Source organism: Pongo pygmaeus, chromosome 15, assembly GCF_028885625.2.
Source record: "Pongo pygmaeus isolate AG05252 chromosome 15, NHGRI_mPonPyg2-v2.0_pri, whole genome shotgun sequence".
Lineage (NCBI taxonomy): Eukaryota > Metazoa > Chordata > Mammalia > Primates > Hominidae > Pongo > Pongo pygmaeus.
The window spans coordinates 69,515,922-69,536,200 of NC_072388.2; the positions used below are offsets into that span (position 1 = coordinate 69,515,922).

At 40.1% G+C, this 20,279-nt stretch overlaps 1 protein-coding gene across 1 annotated transcript; it reads right to left on the reverse strand.

Moving 5' to 3' along the window:
• Positions 1–1,115: 1,115 nt before the first annotated feature.
• Positions 1,116–18,415, reverse strand: MED6 (mediator complex subunit 6). The gene is made up of 8 exons (XM_054447397.2): positions 17,483–18,415; positions 14,497–14,656; positions 13,490–13,581; positions 10,161–10,243; positions 9,755–9,863; positions 8,156–8,271; positions 2,631–2,658; positions 1,116–1,819 (listed from the first exon to the last, which is right to left on the reverse strand). Exons 1-8 carry the CDS (start codon positions 17,592–17,594, stop codon positions 1,689–1,691), a joined length of 831 nt encoding a protein of 276 aa, XP_054303372.1. The 5' UTR covers positions 17,595–18,415; the 3' UTR covers positions 1,116–1,688.
• Positions 18,416–20,279: the final 1,864 nt, after the last annotated feature.

The following is a 20,279-nucleotide window of genomic DNA, read 5'->3' on the forward strand; positions in this document are numbered from 1 at the left end:
GACAGAAGAGAGAAAGAAAATAAAGACTAAAATACAGAAAAATGGTAACAGAGAAGTAGGGTAAAAGGTATATATAGGAATTCTTTGTACTATTCTTACAACTTTTCTGTTTGCCGGAAATTATGTCAAAATAAGAAGTTGAAAGACAAAAATCTCACACAATACATAAAATTAGACATTTCATAAAAGCAGAAAACAAAGATGAGAAATTCTTCAACCACTTTAAATACTAAAATACCACTTTTGCTACTTAATTAACACTAAAAACATAAATGACAAAATTTCAGTGGTAGCAATTCTGGAAAACCTGATACATACTTTCAAACTTCGCTGTTTGAGTGATCACTAGTCCAAGATTTTGAGGAACAACTTAGCAATATGGACTAAGAGCAATAAAAATGCAGAGACTCTAGTGATTCCACTTCTGGAACTCTACCCTAAGGAAATAAATACCAAACATTGAAAAGGCATTATACAAAGATATAATCACAGCAGTCTTATTTAAAATAATGTAAACTGGGAAAAAATCCCAAATATAACACAGAAAGAAAACTGAGATACAATCATTTACAGAAATTCGGACACTAAAACAGTCTATAAAAACTACATAAACATGGGGAAAAGCTTACAACAGATATAATAAAGTAAAATTGTATGAAAGGAATGATTAAAGTACATTTTTAAAAGCATCTACATGCAGCAAGCACTCAGCCCCCTTGCCATGAAATACCCTGTGCTGCCTAGGGACTTTGCAGACTTCCTACCAGCAAGAAGCCCCTCACCAGATGGAGCCAATCAATGCTGGACTTCTCAGCCTCCATAACTTTTAAAAAAATAAATTCCTTTTCTTTATTGAAAAAAAAAGTATCTACACACAGAATAAGATTAAAATTCACAACACTGTTACAGTATTTATAGGGTAATGGTATTGGTGAGTGAGGCTTTTCCTTTTCTTCATCTTCCAAAATGTCAGCAACTGTTTATTTTAATACTGAGGATTATGTAACTGAACAAAAAGAAATATGCTTAGTTACTACTTTAACATCTTTTGTGTCGTCAAAGTGCATCTGAAAAATATCAGTTATGATGAAGAAAAAAGTCATGATGAAGCAATATATACAAATACCTTTATTTTGCTTTTAAACATATCTACCAGTAAACATGTGAGTGTGTAGGTTGCTCAAGTCCAGGAGAGGAAAGGTTACAGAAGATATATAACAAATATTCACAAGAAATCATGATGGGAATAATATCTTTTCTTTTTTTTTTGAGACAAAGTCTCGCTCTGTCGCCCAGGCTGGAGTGCAACAGCATGATAATCAGCTCAGGGCAACCTCCACCTCCTGGGTTCAAGCAAGTCTCCTGTCTCAGCCTCCCGAGTAGCTGGGACTACAGGCGCCCGCCACCACGCCCGGCTAATTTTTGTATTTTTAGTAGAGACGGGGTTTCACCATATTGGTCAGGCTGGTCTTGAACTTCTGGATCAAGTGATCCACCCGCCTCAGCCTCCCAAAGTGCTGGGATTACAGGCGTGAGCCACCGCACCGGGCCTAATATCCTTTCAAAAAATAAGCGCATTCCATACAAATAAGAAGGTTACAATAAAGTACTTCAAAGCTCAAGAGCCACAGTACTGAGGTATGATAACTAGCATGAGGAGTCTTCCAGGCTTCTCTTTTGTCCAGTACTCACTGAAGTCTCATCCGTTTTTCAGGGGGGCCTTTAGCACTCACTGTCTGTTGTACATTCTTTGTGGTCTCCTTCTCCTCAGGTTTTACAGTTTCTGGTACAGGTTCTGCCTCTTTCTTTGTCTGATCCACTAGATATCAAAAGTAGATTTTTTGGGGAGGGAGATATGGGTGGGGGGAATGAGATAAATGGTTAATATGAATGGTTCACATTTTCAAATTCATTTTTAACTGCTTATCTCAAGTTCTAGATCTAGCTGTTTCCCCAGGCAGATGTATACAACAACCCCGTTACAAACCTAACAACCTGATAACTCAAGGAAATTAATGAAACTACACAGCATTTAAGTACGACAGTATGGAAAAACAAGATATATAATTACTCTAACCCAGTACCATGATGGTTCAATACCTGTTTTCAATAATGTAACAGAAAACATCATTGTGTAAAAATACAGATTTGATGAAGAAACCTCGAATCACAGTGGCTCCCTCACACCTCCTCAATACCTACTTTTTCCCTCCCAATTCATCTTTTCACTACCACAGTCACTACCACAATGGCACCACCTGCTGACAGTTCAGCAGATCTCAAAGATTAAGAGTAAAAAACTACAATGGGAGACTCTAGAACAAGACTGTCCAATCCGCCGCCCACGGGCAGCATGTGGCCCAGGACGGCTTTGAATGTGGCCCAACACAAATCTGTAAACTTTCTTAAAACATTATGAGACTTTTTTTTCTTTTTTTTTTTTTCAGCTCATCAGCCATCATTAGTGTTATTTTACATGTGACCCAAGACAAGTCTTCTTCCAATGAGACCCAGCCCCAGCTCTAGAAGGACAAAATGACCACAGCTCATTTCACATGCTATAGTTGTTACTGATTTACAGGCTGTTTGATCTTATTTCAAGCGTAGTAAGAATATTACATGAACCATACCTGGAACAGGCTTTTCTCCAGGCTTTAGCTATAATTTTTTAGAAAAAAGGGAGGGGAGGAAGAGGAAAAAGAAGAAAACAGGTCAAGTTGGCAAAACTTCTTCTTCCTGATGTCATATTAATAAAATGAAAGCTTCATCCAAATTACATTTCAAATGACTTTGTGAAGAAAAACTACTATTTATGTACTATAAAGTAAATTTATCATTTTCTACTTCTTATTCCCCATTCCAGAAAAGACACAAATCAAAAACTAGAACAAGATAGTCAACCAACCATAAAAACACTTGAACATTTAACAAAGACTTCCACCTCCACACCCAGGCTACAATGCTTTATAAAAAGCAGTTCAGTAGAATCCAATGGGAACAAATAATGAAGTCTTTCAATACTCCAGAGTCTTATTTACTTAGGGGTTATGAATTATGGGAAGGGAGAATGAAGTATGGATGAACCATGACTTTTAAAGTTGGCAGGCATGGGAAATTTGGAGGGAAAAGAGATTTCCGATGAGTCTATTATTAAAAACCAATCTATAGGAAAAAAAGGTAAGAGCATTAGAGGTTAGAAACAAGGTCAGGTCCTTCACTCTGCAGAGCAATTCTTTCACTTGATTAAGCTCTGTCATCTCCTTTGCCCCATTCCCCAAGATAAATGCTCTACAACATCCTTGTCTTCTTCTACCCCTCATTCTCATCCGATGACACTGTCTCCCATGTTTAAAAACAACAACAACAAAACCAGGATGCCAACACCACCAACTTCCTTACCATCTATCTTCAAACTTATTATAACTTTATATACATATACACATATATATTTAAAATACCTTATTACTTCCATATCATCTTAGAAGAAAAAAGCAGTCTCTTCATTTCTAATGCCTCCATCTGTGTGCTGAATCTTTCTGGATTTACATGCCCTCCCTAGGCCTTCTTACCTATTCCCACTCCTAACAACTACAAAATTTTCTGATATTACATGTTCCGGGTTCATGCTGACAACTGCCAACTATCCTACTCCAACTGCAAGTCCTGGGAATCTTTACACTTAACAAGACCAAAACTGAGTTTCATATTATTATCCACTGTGCAATAAAAAGGTTACTACAGAAGGCCTGAGGCTGCTATACTTAGAAAGGCCTGCTTGCAAGGTTGGCCCTTGGCTAGTGTCTAGAAACTTGGATTTTTGGAGGGTTCCCACCATTCCCTGATAATAGTGGCTCATTGTGCCTAGACTGCACAAACAATGCAATTTAGGCTGAATACCTGCTTTCTTCAGAGGTTGTGGAATGTTGGTATGTGCTACATAGAGGATACCTACATGAAGAGCTCCCCCAACTCCAAAAACACAACTTGGGTACCAGGTCTCTAATGGATCTCCTTGGGCAGAAATATCACACATATGTTGCTGCATTTTCACTGTTGAGAGAAGAGTGCACTCTGTGTAACCTCTTAAGGGAAGGAGAAAGTATAAGGAAGCCTGCACACAGATTCTTCCAGACTCTGCTGCGTTCTTTTCCCTTATGATCTGGCTATATACATCCTTACTATATTATAGCAATAAATCTTAGCTGAGTACAACTACATGCTGAGTCCTTTGAGTCCTGCTAGCAATCTCCAAATACGGGAGTCATCATGAGAACCCCCAACAAAGCCACATATCACATTATCTTGTGAAAATATCAATACTTAAACATGTCCAAAGTAATTTTGAGGGAAATTGTTTTTCTTTAAAATAGGAGAGGAAACATAGGGAGGAACATTGAGGAGAGTAAAAAAATTGAAAAGGGGGATTTTTCTACTGTCAGCACTGAACTACATTTAAACTACACTGGACACTGAACTATATTTGGACATTGGAATAATGTCATTATTTACCCAACATAATACACTGTCTAATCTTTTCTAGTAAATCCTGCCAGACTAGTAGAACATGGTTTGAGATGGGGATATATAACAAGAGTGCTTCTTGGAGCAAATTTAATCAGGTGGCTTTGGTTTAGATAATCCTAGTTGAAGTAATATCCTATGGTATTCTAGCAGCTTCTAAAACCAGCAATAAAAAGACAGTCCTCATAAAAGGCTCCAAGGACCGAAACTCTCATCACATCAGTATTAGTGCAACTTCCAGCAGTAACAAGAATTAAAATATGGAAAAAGGAGCTTCAAAGAAGCAGACAGGACTTCTCCAATATTCTCCTGAGCATCCCCTTATAGGGGCAACATCCCTGGGTACCACAAGCCCAATTGCTCGATAAAATTGATTAGTAGGAATACCTGCTGTATCCTTATCCGAACTACAAATAGTTCTGGAGGATGCAATGGGTAAAGAGGAGTTCATATGAACTAAAAGAAGTTCTGGGAGACTTGAAGTAGATTATTTTCTTCTCTAGATCTGAGGCTGGAAAATTTTTTGTTAGGAAAAGCAAAAAAGATTATTAATAGTTCTAGAGAAAGCCATCTTTCTCCTAGTTATGTTACACAGAGCTGGATATACTCTATCTTTGGGAGTTGGGTTTTGGCCCTTGGATGGTAAAAGAAATGCAGGGTTCAGGAATATGATGATATAAGTATGAATGTGGCTAAACCTTTAAAAGAAAAAGGTAAAAAACTCACTGAAATGATATGAAATCTGCAGTCTGCTTAAAAATAATTGGGAGGGGCCAGGCGTGGTGGCTCATGCCTGTAATCCCAGCATTTTGGGAGGCCGAGGTGGGCAGATCACGAGATCAGGAGATCGAGACTATCCTGGCTAGCGCAGTGAAACCCCATCTCTACTAAAAAATACAAAAAATTAGCCGGGCGTGGTGGCAGGTGCCTGTAGTCCCAGCTACTCGGGAGGCTGAGGCAGGAGAATGGCATGAACCCAGGAGGTGGAGCTTGCAGTGAGCTGAGATTGCGCCACTGCACTCCAGCCTGGGCGACAGAGCGAGACTCCGTCTCAAAAATAATAATAATAATAATAATAATAATAATAATTGGGAGGAAGTAGGGGAAGAAGAGATAAAACAAGCTTGGCCATTTTGGTAACTGTTGAGGCAGGCTAAAGGGTAGAGGGGGTTTTATTTTTAATTATTCTCTCTGCTTTCATGTTTTTAAAATTACCATACTTTTCTATAAAGTAAAGAGTTTTTATTTTAAGAATCAAGAGAGTCTTTGAGCTTTCTACAATGTCTAGCCTAGCCCACCAGGACAGGACAGCAAACAAGAATCAAGGCAGCATCCCTAGACGGGGGGGGGGGGGGGGGCGGGAAAAAAAGTTGTCTTTCACTGGAGTACCTCAGGACTCAAATACAACAGCAAACTACCGAATGTTCTTTAGGTCAGTCAATGAAAACCAAACCCCTAACAACTGTATTTCAACCAAAACCTGTTTCTCTCCCTGTATTCTGAATTTTAGTTAACAATACCTAGTCTAATTCTAGGCCTAAAACCCCAGAATCACCCTTTGTCCAATCTCTCCAAATCCAACCACCAAATTAACGCAATCCTAACTCTGAAATACCTCCTGAATCTGTCTCCTCTCTATCCTATGGCCACAGAATTCAAGCTTTCCACAATTTAAGTGCCCTGACTCCAAACTTCACGTGATTTCCTAAGCATCCCCCCCATACTGTTACTAGTTACATTCCTAAAACACAAAACTGACTACACTACTCCCTTGCAACTACTTTTAAATACCCAATGGGTCCTTATCACCATTAGCAATAATTCTCAACTAGTCACCTGAAGATGAGGTAGAGGAGTTTTTAGTGAGAATACACTCCTAGAGTATATACTTGAAAAACATTATACAAAATTTCTCCTGGTTTGGTCTGTCTTTGGTTATGATAGCTGTTGGTTTAAAACTTAAAATAACTCTGAATGCATCTGGAGGCCTGTTGTGTTTATGGGAGTGGTAATGGGTTGTAAGTTTAAAATAGAGAAGAAACATAGGCCTCCAGGATTAAATCCCGGCTCCTTTGCATAGCATACAAAATCCTTCTCAACTGACCTTAATCCATTTTTTAAGTCTCATCTTCCATTACTCTTCCCCTCCACAAACACAGAGTAAACCTTCAGAGGATTTTTCTGGTTTCTGAACATATGTTCACTAACTCATGTTTCTGGTTTTGCATGTTCTATTACCATTTTCTAGATCACGACTGTTCAAAAGAAATGTGAGCCACAAATGCAAGCTATACATGTAATTTTTTAAATTTTCTTGTCACATTTTTAAAAAGAAACATGTATTTTATTTAACTAAATATACCTAAAATAATATTTCAACATATAATCAGTATTTTTAAACTACTGAGATATTTTACATACATTCTTTTTCATACAAGTCTGAAATCCAGTATGTATACTGCACTTACATCACAACTCAATCTGGGCTAGCTGTGTTTCAAATGCTAATAGTCACATGTGCCTCGTGGTTACCGTACTGGACAGCACATGTCTAGGTGTCTTCCCCTGGCCTACCTAGCATACACTATGTATGCTAGGTAGGTATTCACCAAATGAATGGTCAACTACACCTAACTTCTTACATTCTGTAGAGGTCACTCATCACCCTACATACAGCTATAATTCATTTATTTATTTATTCAACAGACAATGTTCCATCTTCAAGTGCAGTTGATGAGATTCCTCTAAACTGGCTTTCCTGTCCTGAGTTCCATCTTATGTCCTCTGGTCTCTTCACCACTACATCACAATTCCAATAGCACCTATCTCTCACTACAGCAGAGTTAGGGAAGAGAGAAGGGGAGGCCTGTTCTAAAGTCATCTCATGTGAAAAATTTCATTTAGTTTAAAATTTCCCTTGAAAATCCCTTAAAGAGCTCCTAACAAAAACAGGGTATATGATCTTGTATGTACATTGTAAAGGTCCAGAAGAATTGAGACTAGCCATGAGAACAGCATATTCATCTATTCCATTCCATATCTACTAGACTCCAAAAGCTCATTTAGTAGAATGGCAGGTGGATTTGCTATTGCTGTTAGAAATCTCCCTGCCCCTCCAAATCACACAGTGGAATTCATATAACTTAAAACCCCAACATAGGGTATCTATTAATCACTCCTGTCTCCTCTGTTTATTATGCCAAACACTCTACCTCAGATGTTCTGTTCTTTTTGTTACACAAGTGTTAACTATTCTATCATTTAGGTTGTTCAGATATCTACTACATCAGGCTGGAAGGTGGCACGTAGAGTAAAAACAGCATGAGTTTCATATTCTAGTTTTGTTACCACCTGTGACACTTTCAGCAACCTTTTGAATGAGAATATTATCTACATGCAGTCCTCATAGTTTGTGAAGATTCAGTAAGAAACACAAAACAGTGTTAATTCCATTCCATTTACCCATTTCTTCCATTAAGTCTTTCGAAACCTTTCCTTTGATACAGAGATCATTTTTTAACTAATGACGAAAATCGTAATTTTAGGTCACCTCTGAAACAGTTCTCAATTAAAAATAAATATATATGCCATAAAGAAGTGTCAAATCAAGATTAACCACACATATTCTCATTACCTGCACAAATTTGGGTGGAAATTTTTGTCTGAGGTCTAAAAGTAAAGCATCCACACGTTGTCTCTGAAAAATAGAGCTTGGTTCTTCTTTCCTTTTGGCTTTAGGTCTGACTTTATCTATTAAAATATGAAGTCCAAATCAAAACATTGCCTACTTAGTTTGGTGTCTCATATTTTACAAATCTTAATCCACCATGAATATACCCAAACTTCATTATTTTTAATGGCTGCTGTACCAAAGATAATTCCCAAAATAAGGTAAACACAGCATATACCAGAAGTGTTGTTAACTCTCCCTCTTAACTGAAGTTAAATTCTAACATTTAAGCTGATACATATGTCTTTTAAAGATACTTCAGTTTTGGTATATAAGCATGCACAACCATAAGAGTTTTAAAGCTAAAGTTTTTCATAATTACCTAAATCACAATCCAAATTATTGGCTTGAAATTACCTTTGTTATTTTAAGTGTATTAAATGGTCTTTTCCCACAAAACCTACTAGGAACAAATGGAAATGCAGGTTTCACAAACTCAAGCTACCATATTCAATTACTAAGACTGTAATTCACTGAAAAAAAATAATAAAACAGAAAATCATGAAGACAAAAAAGAAAAGAACCTGAAAGAGAAATTCTGAAGTTAATCACATGTGGGATTTGCCCTTGGGAGGGAGGTGTATTGGGAAACTGTCTCTAAGCAAAGGATTCCAGATAAGTGTTACTCCGAACACTTGGTTATCGTAGGGGAAAAGAGCCATTGGGCCAATTTTAGTCAACAAAGGCAAACTTTCCTTCATCAAATGTTCCTGCTTATACCTACTATTAAGAAGATACAGGTCTGAATTCTATTCAAATGCTGTTTCCCTCAGTAATTTATTCTGAGTTGCTATTTCTCAGAAAAGGAAATGGAGAATACAAGTATGCTGTTACAGGCACATTTCTGGAGGTAGTCGAACAGTAAAATATGATGAAGACAGTAGCAGATTACATGGAAACTTAGAGGACCTGGAGCCACAAGAGGTGATGAGATGGGAAGATCAGAAAACAGACTGGCCATCTGGGGATAGGGCTCTAAAAAGCAATCTCTCTCATCTCCTCTGTTTTGAAGACTGGAGGAATAAAGAGTTCCAGATACCAAGATAACTCAACAGTCAGGTAAGGAAGGAATATCATCTCTGCTCATTCCATACCAATGTCTCTCCTATGTTCCTTTTTTTTTTCTTTGTAGAGACCAGGTTTCACTATGTTGCCCAGGCTGATCTTGAACTCCTGGGCTCAGGTGATCCACCTGCCTTGGCATTCCAAAGTGCCGGGATTACAGGAGTGAGCCACCACACCTGGCCCCAAATATTTTAAAATCTTGAATCACTTTAACAAAGACTACCAGTTACCTAACAGAGTGAGTGAACCTGCATCTGTTCCTATGTGAAAGCTATTATTACCACATCTAGTTACATGAATTTCAGCTGCAACAAAGCCATCATCCCATGAAAAACTGAAACACACTTAGAAAAGATCAACAGCCATTTTCCTAAAGAAAACAGCTTCATTCTCAGAGGATCAAAAAGTGTTTTAGGAGGGTCTGGATGTTCTACTTACCTTGCTCTTCATGATCTTTGAAGTGCCACCAATACCCTTTGGAAGGATGATATCGACAGTATGACATAGCTTCATCAAAAGCTGACTGAATACCATGCACTGCAGTAAGCTTGTAAAAGGAAAATAAATTCTAAATTTATCATTAGGTCGACCAAAATTTCCAAAGTAAATACTCACAAAATATTACATATGCAAAGACAGAACCTATTTTTCAGAACCTAAATTACTATATAGTTGAGACTATGAAATATACTTTGAGCACCGACTTGGCTCACAGTAACCAAAGTTCAAGACATTCTAATAGTCAATACTTTACACAAGGCAGAGGAGCTCCAGTTTGATTACTGGAAGCAAGGTAGCTAATTAAAAGTTTTCTTTAGTGCTTAAAGAATGTGAAGACACTTACCACTCTAGAGTTTATAACTGATCCCAAGTCTGGTGCCTGATAGATCACTCCAGCAATGATATAGTAATCAGCTAGTGGGATAACTAAAACAGTGGGGAAAAAAGGTTTATAAATACAGCTACGGACACAAACTGCTAAACAGATTCTCATAAAAAGAACTAAAATCTGACATTTTCCCATAAGGCAGGGTTTAGCAATTACTGTTTTGGTAAAGCTGTACTAGAAAACAGCCACAACCAATCATTTACATATTATCTATGGCTGCTCTGGCAATAATTGAGCACTGTCACAGAGACTACGAGGCCCACAAACCCCAAGTATTTAGTCACTGGCCCTTTTCAGATAAAGTATGCCCACTGTTGCCCTCCAGCAGTGCTTCTCAAATTTTAATGTGCATCTGAATTACCTGGGGACCTTGTTAAAATTAGATTCTTATTCAGTAGGGATAGTGCATTTCTAACGAGTTCCCAAAAGATGCCAATACTGTTGTCAGTCAACCTTACTTAAGGGAGTAAGACCTTGGAGCAAGACAGACTGGGGGTCCAGTGTAAAGATATCAAATGCAATGAGCTTGCTTTTGTGCCCCAGTGCTGGGTCCTAAGGAATAAGATAGCTGCTAGTGAGGCTACTGCCATCTTGTGTAATTTCTATACCTTGAATTCTCTCACCATGGAAATCTTGTCTTGTCGCTGGTTTGCCTTGGTTCTAAGGTTCTCTTTTACTCTGGGCAGGGACTCTAGATCTTTATTTTGAAACTAAATTTGGATTCCAGAATCACAACTTCTTTAATCAAGTCATTCTCTGAAAACAATGCCAAGTTAAAGGTTGTCCATAAATGTCTTAATGAGGGTATCTAATTGAGAGATGTAGCTAGAATAACACCCATCTGGCTCCCCTATCTTGAATCTTCTCTTCAGTATGACCTTATCCATGGTCTTGGCTTGATTCTAATGTCTTCAATTTCTGGTCATCACTGGAAAAGGTGTCTAGCTCTTTGATTCAAAACCAAATCTGGACTCTACACTCTTCATTGTTGTTTCTAAATCAAGTTTTCAGTAGGTAGTACAACCCAGGCAAGGCTTTTAGTTGAATGCACCACTGAAGATTTTCAATTGATCCTCTATTAATTTGATATGACCGGATCTACCACACATTTTGTAAAAGAATTAACTCAGTGGACTGAGATGAAAAAAAAAGTTAATTGTGGTTATCAGCAAAGCCTGAGTCCTGTCCTCTCACTCTCCTCCCCAGACAGCATGAGTTTCACCACTCACTCCACCTTCTCCACCAACTACTGGTCCCTGGGCTCCATCGAGGCACCCAGCCGCGGCACCCAGCCAGTCAGCAGCACGGCCTGCGTCTATAGAGGCACTGGAGGCTCTGGTTCCCAGATCTCCATGTCCCGCTCCACCAGCTTTCAGGGTAGCTTGGGGTACAGGGGCCTGGCCATGGGATGGCCAGGGTTCTAGCAGGAATGGGAGGCATCCAGAACGAGGAGGAGACCATGCAAAGCCTGAACCTACCCTGGTTCAATGCCTGGCCTCCTACCTGGACAGAGTGAGGAGACTGGAAACTGAGAACCAGAGGCTAGAGAGCAAAATCCAGGAGCACCCGGATAAGAAGGGACCCCAGGTCAGAGATTGGGGCCATTACTTCAAGACCATCGAGGACCTGAGGGCTCAGATCTTCTCAAATACTGTGGACAATGCCCACATTGTTCTGCAGATCGACAATGCCCATCTTGCTGCTGATAGAGTCAAGTATGAGACAGAGCTGGCCATGTATCAGTCCGTGGAGAGCAACATCCATGGGCTCTGCAAGGTCAATGACACCAATGTCACTCGGCTTCAGCTACAGACAGAGATTGAGGCTCTCAAGAAGGAGCTGCTCTTCATGAAGAACCGTGAAGAGGAAGTAAAGGCCTACAAGCCCAGACTGCCAGCTCTGGGTTGACGATGAAGGTAGATACCCCCAAATCTCAGGACCTTGCCAAGATCACAGGAGACATCTGGGCCTAATACGAAGAGCTGGCTCAGAAGAACTGAGAGGAGCTAGACAAGTACTGGTCTCAGCAGACTGAGGAGGGCACCACAGTGGTCACTATGCAGTCTGCCAAGGTTGGAGCTGCTGAGGTGACGCTCACGGAGCTGAGAGGTACGGTCCAGTCCTTGGAGACAGACCTGGACTCGATTAGAAATCTGAAGGCCAGCTTGGAGAACAGCCTGAGGGAGGTGGAGGCCTGCTACGCCCTGCAGATGGAGCAGCTCAACAGGATCCTGCCGTACCTGGAGTTGGAGCTGGCACAGGCCGGGGCAGAGAGGCAGGAGCACAGGCCCAGGAGTACGAGGCCCTGCTGAACATCAAGGTCAAGCTGGAGGCTGAGATCACCACCTACCGCCGCCTGCTGGAAGACAGCCAGGACTTCAATCTTGGTGATGCCCTGGACAGCAGCAACTCCTTGCAAACCATCCAAAAGACCCCACCTGCCAGGTAGTGGATGGCAGAGTGGTGTCTGAGACCAACAACATCAAAGTTCTGAGACATTAAGCCAGCAGAAGCAGGGTACCCTTTGAAGAGCAGGAGGCCAATAAAAAGTTCAGAGGTCAAAAAACAAAACAAAGTTACTTGGGATGCTTGACATTCAGTCGGTATACCAACTGTGCTCACAGAAAGAGGTACCTTTGATGCAGTGAGTTGCTCTGACTGTTAGTGCTTGAAGAGTTGTCCTTGGGCATGCTCGAAGAGTCCTGGTATCCAAGTATACAACTAGTGGAACTTGGCTTTTGAAACATTTCCTACATGATAGTTATGCTGGTTGTACCAGCCTTTGCAGACAATTTGTACAAACAATGTGATTATAGTAGACACCAGATTTCTTTTGGAAAATCTAAAAATCTGGTGGGCAGAGGATGTCCAAGCAACCAACCCTCTATAAAAATCCCTGGCTCAGAGTCTTAAATGGACTTCCCTGAGCAGACATATTGAATGCAGCTGCATTTCACTGCTGGATGGAGGGCACACTCTGTGGCCCTTCACAAGCAAGAGGGAAAGCATAAGAAACTTGCACATGGATTCCTACAGACCCCACCTGACATGTCTTTTTCCAGTACTAATCTGGCTGTGTACCCTTACTGTGTTGTCATAACAAATCTTAGCTGTAAGTACAACCACATGCTAAGTCTGGTGAGTCCTCCAGCATAGTACTGAACATGTATGTGGTCTTGGAGACCCCCGAAACAGAAACCAATCAAAAAAACAAGTTAGGTCAGGAAGTAAATAAATTATGGTATTTTAAAAAGAAAACAATGCCTAAAGTTTACACATTTTACCTTGGGCAGGGGACTGCCGCTGTTGCTTCCGAATGATGAAAAGAATGGGCTCTTGAGCATGCAAAAGGATGTATTCGATTCCAACCATCTGACTGAAAACAGAACACAGACATCCAAAGATCTATAAATGCCCTACAAATAATTTTATAAGACATTCAAATTATTATATAAAAATGCAGCAACACTTTAAATAGGATTAAAACTCCCTATGTTTGGTGCTATAATCTGGCTGTTGAGTAAAACTGGCTGTTTTCCCAGACAGGTGGCATATAGATAAAGTAAGATTTGTTTTTAAACAACAAAATTTCTCTACAAAAATGTATTATAAATTTAAATCTAAGTATTTTCAGTCAGAAAAGTACACCGAAGAGTGTCCGTTTCAAAAAGGCAATCAAAATGCCATGATGCTTCCTAACCAAATCTACGAATACATACAAAATATAAAAATAAACATGAAGATACAACTATATATACTACCAAACTAGAAAACATCAAAAACTTTATCCTCATCCCAACAAATTTTTTTACCTGACATATTATGGTTAAAAGCAACAATAAGTTGTCTCAATAGCTGTATTTGCCCCATAACAAAAGCCATTTAAAATATAACAGATATTTAATTTTATAAGCTCCTCCTCAATATTTAGCTGACAATAGGAAAATTATATGAACAGTTGTTTCAAATACTTTTGTAATATAAACTAGATATAAAAGAGACAATAATTATAGTTGCCTGGTTGAGAATAACAGCATTGCCAAAATCACTCATCAGATCCAAATCTAAACCTGTTATATTGTAATTAAACATTATGAAGTTATACAGAAAAGATCTCTGTTAAAAGTGAATACTAATAGTTACCTTGCATGTCAAATTTGCATAAACCCAAACAAAACTCCAGTTTTTCTTCTAAAAGTTCTACTCTGCACTTCATGATCCACAGCTTGAAAGAACTGTTCATTGCAAAACTTGTATTTGGAAAAAGTGCTACCTTCTTAAAATAACTTACTTCAAGTGTTCTAATGTTAGCCTCTGCATTTTGACCACTTCATTATTACATGTTCTGTCATAAAAAGGATTACTTCTTTCTGAAAAGTAATCCAGGACACTACCACTGTTCAAAATAGGGATCCAAGAACTGTCAACCCAAGAAATTCCCAGCAGATTGTCTATGGGAAAAAAAACAAAATGATAAAGGATTAGAAAAACAGAAAGAATCCAATCCAACAAACATTTATTATACATCGAATGTAGTAGGCACTGTGAATATAAGGATGACATAGATCCTAACCAACACACTCTCATGATGTAACAGAAGAGATTATGCAAGAAAGCAATAACATGATTAAGTGTTATGATAAAGACATGGTGAAACCCTGTCTCTACTAAAAATACAAAAAATTCTGGCTGGGCGCGGTGGCTCACGCCTGTAATCCCAGCACTTTAGGGGGCTGAGGTAGGTGGATCACCCGAGGTTGGGAGTTTGAGACCAGCCTGACCAACATGGAGAAACCCCGTCTCTACTAAAAATACAAAATTAGCCGGGCGTGTTTGCGCATGCCCATAATCCCAGCTACTTGGGAGACTGAGGCAGAAGAATCGCTTGCACCCAGACGGTGGAGATTGTGGTGAGACGAGATCACGCCACTGGACTCCAGCCTGAGCAACAACAGTGAAACTCCGTCTCAAAAAAAGAAAAAAACAAACAAAAAATTAGCCGGGCATGGTGGTGGACACCTGTAATCCCAGCTACTCGGGAGGCTGTGGCAAGAGAATCGCTTGGACCCAGGAGGCGGAGGTTGCAGTGAGCCGAGATCGCGCCACTGCACTCCAGCCTGGGCGACACAGCGAGACTCCGTCTCAAAAAAAAAGACATGAAGAAATGTGTTACGAGACTACAGAGGACCTGGGGAAACGAAAATCATTTTTCACGTGGTGAGAAGGTGGGTTTTAGCATGATATGTTAAAGAATAAATAGAAACTTACACAGAGAAAAGGGCAAAGTAATTCCAAGCAGAGAGAATGTATATACAGAGGTGTAAAAATATAAAGTATATTATATTTTTAGAGAATAATTTCATTAGGTGAAGAAGTGATAAGATTTAAAATTTAGAAAGGACTTTTTTTTTTTAATTGGAAATCCTTAATGCTGGCAAGGAATTCAAAATTTTCAAATAACATGTATGCCCAAGAGAACACATCTATAGCTACCAGTTTGAGATCTCTCAATTATGGATAGAGAAGTTAGGAAGCTATTATTGTAGATGAGATGATAATGATGTAAAAGCTAAGGGATAAACAGGAAGTAGAGTTCCCTTAACTACAGCCACACGGTTTCATATTTAGAGTAGAATTAAATCATAGCTTTTAAAAAGACATGATAAAGCTAGATACTTTTAATAAATGAGCTTGTACTGGCTATTGGCTTTCATGATGCTTCATACCACTGACTGTACTGAACATCACTAGGTGTAAATCATGAACATCAAAATGCCTATACAATACTGGTTGAAAAACTTCTCTCTCTCTTATACTGTCATTACCTCAGGCATCTTCAAAGAAGTCAGACCTAAGTGACAGGCAGTTTTGAGCCAAGTGACTCAACTGAGAAAAATTATATAAAGGTAAAATGTACTTTGTGTGCTATAAAATAAAGGAGGAGACAGATAAAGTGCGTTAATAACCAAATAATTAGTATAGACCATTTAGATAGTTCATCATAACTGGATCATGCAATAACCAAATACACAACAGGCCAGGAAATAACATTTTCAGAAATGGCCTCCTAACCGGTTTTCCTAATTCTACCCTTGCCCTCCTACACTGTTCCCAGCAGCCAATGTAGTCCTAAAAAAAAGTCAGATCACATCATTCCTCTGATGGAAACTCCTCCAATGGCTCTCCGTTTTACTCAGAGGAAAAGCCAAAGACGTTATCACAGCTTTCAACACCTTTCTGACCTCATCTCCTTCCCACACCCTCTCTCACTTCCCTCCAGCCACACTGGCCTCCTTGCTGTTCCTTTAACACACCAAACACATTCTTATTTTAGAGTCTTTGCCATGATCCTAACAATCTGAATTATAAGTAAAACATTTTATAAACTAAATGTTTCTCTTTTTTATTCTGTAGCAAGGCAACATGTTGACATAGCCCAAGCATTCTGACAGCATTCTAACCATCAGCAAGTGATGAAATAAATAATGAAAGACACGTATGTAAAATCATGATCCAGAAGTGCTGAAGATCACCGGATAACTATAAATGAGAATATTTGTAATAAATGTGTTAGACCCCAATCCAGTTAATATTAAAAAAAGGCATCTCAAACACCTCCCTTTAAAAATCAAGTACTGTATACACAAAAACAACTCTACGTGCTCCCCAAGATCAAGCAGCAGTTAAGGGGTGACATCTCCATACATTTATTCACTGACTGATTCAATATTTGAGTACCTCTACAGTTCAGCTGTGAAAAAAATACGACCCCTGCCCATAATAATTGCCGGACGTTCGATGTAAAGTATTATCGACTCAAAAAAAAAGAAAATATCTGGGATTCATGCTCAGGGACCCGTGCGGTGCGGTCTAAAGAATTAGGCAGCCACCATGCCAAGCCCCAAGAGATGAATCAAATAAAGTTGGCTCATTATCCCATTCCCTTCTCTGCCTAAACGCCATTCCTTCACTCCAATAGAATAGCCCTAATGTTGTTGCAGAGATACGTGTGTAGAACAATACTCCAGCTCTGAAAGCTCAAAACCCAGAGCTTCTTCCAACCCCTTCTCTCCGACGCTTCCAAGAGACGCTCCAAGAACTTGGAAAAAAAAAACTCGTCAACGTTTCGCTAGATCACAGCCTTGGGTTGTCCACAAAAACCACTCAAAAAAGCTTGAGACCTCACACAAAGGAACCTAAACCTTGAAACCGCGAGCTATAACATCCCAAACTAGTCCACAGACAATCAAGAGACAAAATATAGCAATACAGTATACCTCGGATATCCACCGCCGCCATAATTCCGAAAGCGTTCACAGATTCTCTTTCCGGCGCAAAGTAAACGTAAGCCTCGGCCGCCGGAAGCAGCGGGTTGAAGAGAGTGCGCATGGGTGAGGAGGGACGTAGAGCGGAAGAGGGGGCGGGGCGGGGCGGGGCGGGGCGGGCAGGAGAGAGGCAGGGCTGGGAGGTGCGGGTGGGAGGGGAGGGGAGGAGAGGGAGCGGAAAGCGGGAGAGGCGGGGGAGGCGGGAAACGCGGGGTAGGGTAGGGTAGGGTGGGGTGGGGTGGGGTAGGGGGATGGGAGGGGACGGGACGCAGAAAGGTTGGTGCAGGGGAGCAGGGAAAGACTAGAAGAGGGATGGGCCAAAGAAGGAAAACGGGAGGGCGGATTACTGGGAAAAAATTAGAAGACTTAGGGGACAGAAAGACCAAGTGAAGTCCCGCCCCACGCCCACCACTGATGGAAGAATTCTGTCTTGATCGTCTGTGATCGTCAAGAAAACAAATTCTGATGCTGTAGAGTTGTGCTTGGGAGCGTCTCAATTTTAAAAGCTGCTCGGGTGTATCCACTGAGCTATCAGATTTAGGAACGATGGTCATTTATATTTTTCTCCCTGCATCAGGTATTGGGATGGGACAGGACTTAAGAATTTGGGAGTCATTGGCTTTTATGTGACTAAATCCATTAAAAATCTAAACCAATTAAAGAAGCCTCTGAGAAAAATTTCACAACACAGGAAATGCTTCTGAAGTGAAATATTAATAAGATTAAGAGAAAGGGAATACCCCTGGGTCCCAGAGTAATGAGCAAATGTCTGCATTCCAAGTAGTCTGGAGTAGGTAGCAAGACTCCAAAGAGGGAATGATTCTGTGTACGGGGAAGCTACAGAAAGCCTCAGAATCTCAAGCTTCACTGTGGTTCTGTAAAAGCAAAACGATACAGAAATACGCAAACAACACGCAGATACTAGGAAGAGGATGCCAAAATCTGAAGGAGGGATGAGGGCAGGCGCCTACATCTTCTCCAAAACTTAGGTACTGTGAAGACTCCCCAAGAATTTAACCACAACCCAGGAGCAAGAGGGGAAGACCATAAATTTAATTGAGATTCTCAACCTCATAGACAAGGAATTCAAAATTTTTTAACTCTGTAGAATAAAAGTACATTGCCTGTACATTTCAGTTTGGGAATTTTCTGCCTGAGATGGTATGTATAAAATAGGTGTCCCAACAGAAGTATGTGCATGCACAGAGTACAGTTTTGAGAGAGAATTTTTCAGGAGGGCCTGGTTGGGAGCCTAGTGGGAAGACATTGCAAAAAGGAGGAGTATCGTGTCCAATAAGAAGTGTGATACATAAAGCTTTTTGTTTTGTTTTTCTAGTTTTTTGTTTCCTTGTGTTTTGATTAGGCTAGAAGGAGATTAGGAAGAATAGTGACAGAATGCAGATCTGTAGATAATAAAACATATGGTATGCATGGTAAATGAGACCTGGAAGCTCAACCTTTATTTTATAGGCAATGGGAGAAATGTGATCAAGCTTCCATTTTAGAAAGATAACTTGAGGAAGACAGGGCGAGGTGGCTCACGCCTGTAATCCCAGCACTTTGGGAGGCCAAGATGGGAGGATTGCTTGAGCCCAGGAGCTGGAGACCAGCCTGGTCAACATAGCGAGATCCCATCTCTATTTCTTTTATATTAATTGTTTCAATTAATAAAGAAATATAAATAAAAAAGATTGTGGTAACAAAAACAAGAGAAGACAAGATAGGGAGGAAGCTACTTTGGATAGGACAGTCAGGACAGGCCTCTCTGAGGAAGTGATACCTGAGATGAGACCTGGAAGATGAAAGCAAATCACTCATGTGAAGAGCTGGGGCACAAGCATATCAGGCAGAGGGGACCATGGACCCTACAGTGGGTAAGGGGTTGGTCTGAGAACCATAGAAAGGCCAGTGTAAGCCGGGTTGTATGAGTGAAGGATGAATGATGGGAAAAGAGACTGGGAATGAAGGCAGGGGCCAGATGATAGAGAGCCTGGTCAATAATTTATTTTTTATTCAAAGAACATAGGAAGCTATTAAAAGATTTGAAAGAGTAGAATGCCACAAAGGTATTAGTTCTGACTAGAAATTTGTTTATGGATGTCAAAAGTATTTGTTGTGCTTATTGAGCCACTTACAATGGATGAGGCACTGTGCTAAGCACTTTGACGAACTATCTAGTTGTTCCCTCAAAACAATTTTATGAGGCAGAAGCTATTACTCCCATTTTTAAATGAGGAGACTGACTGAAGCAGATGAGCTAGCTTTTCACCAAACTTATTATCTACTTGGGTATACAGCTAAGCTATATTTTCCACCACCCTTGCACCTGGATGGAGCTACGTAGCCAGTTCTCATCAAGGGACTGTGAATGGAAATGATAAGTGTTACCTCCAGGCCAAGATAGTGAAAAACACAGGTTCCATCTTCACTTTCTCCCTCTGTATTCACCAGCTAGATGCCAGAAAAACCTAAGCTCATGGATTGAAAGTGGTGGTGATGGGGAGTTGGGGGGCTGGGGTCTCTGAATGACTGACCACAGGTGCTGAGCCACCTTGCTGACCTAAACTGGATCCAAAGCAAGAAATAAGACTTTATTGTGTTAAAACACACACATGCACACAAAATTGCTATGTACCGTCTCTTCCATAAAATCAGTAATACTGGTGTAATCTATTTTCTGTAGGATATATTAAAATGTGTACCTGCCTCCGCTATATGCAGTATGACCTTTTGAGGCTTTATGATTTGG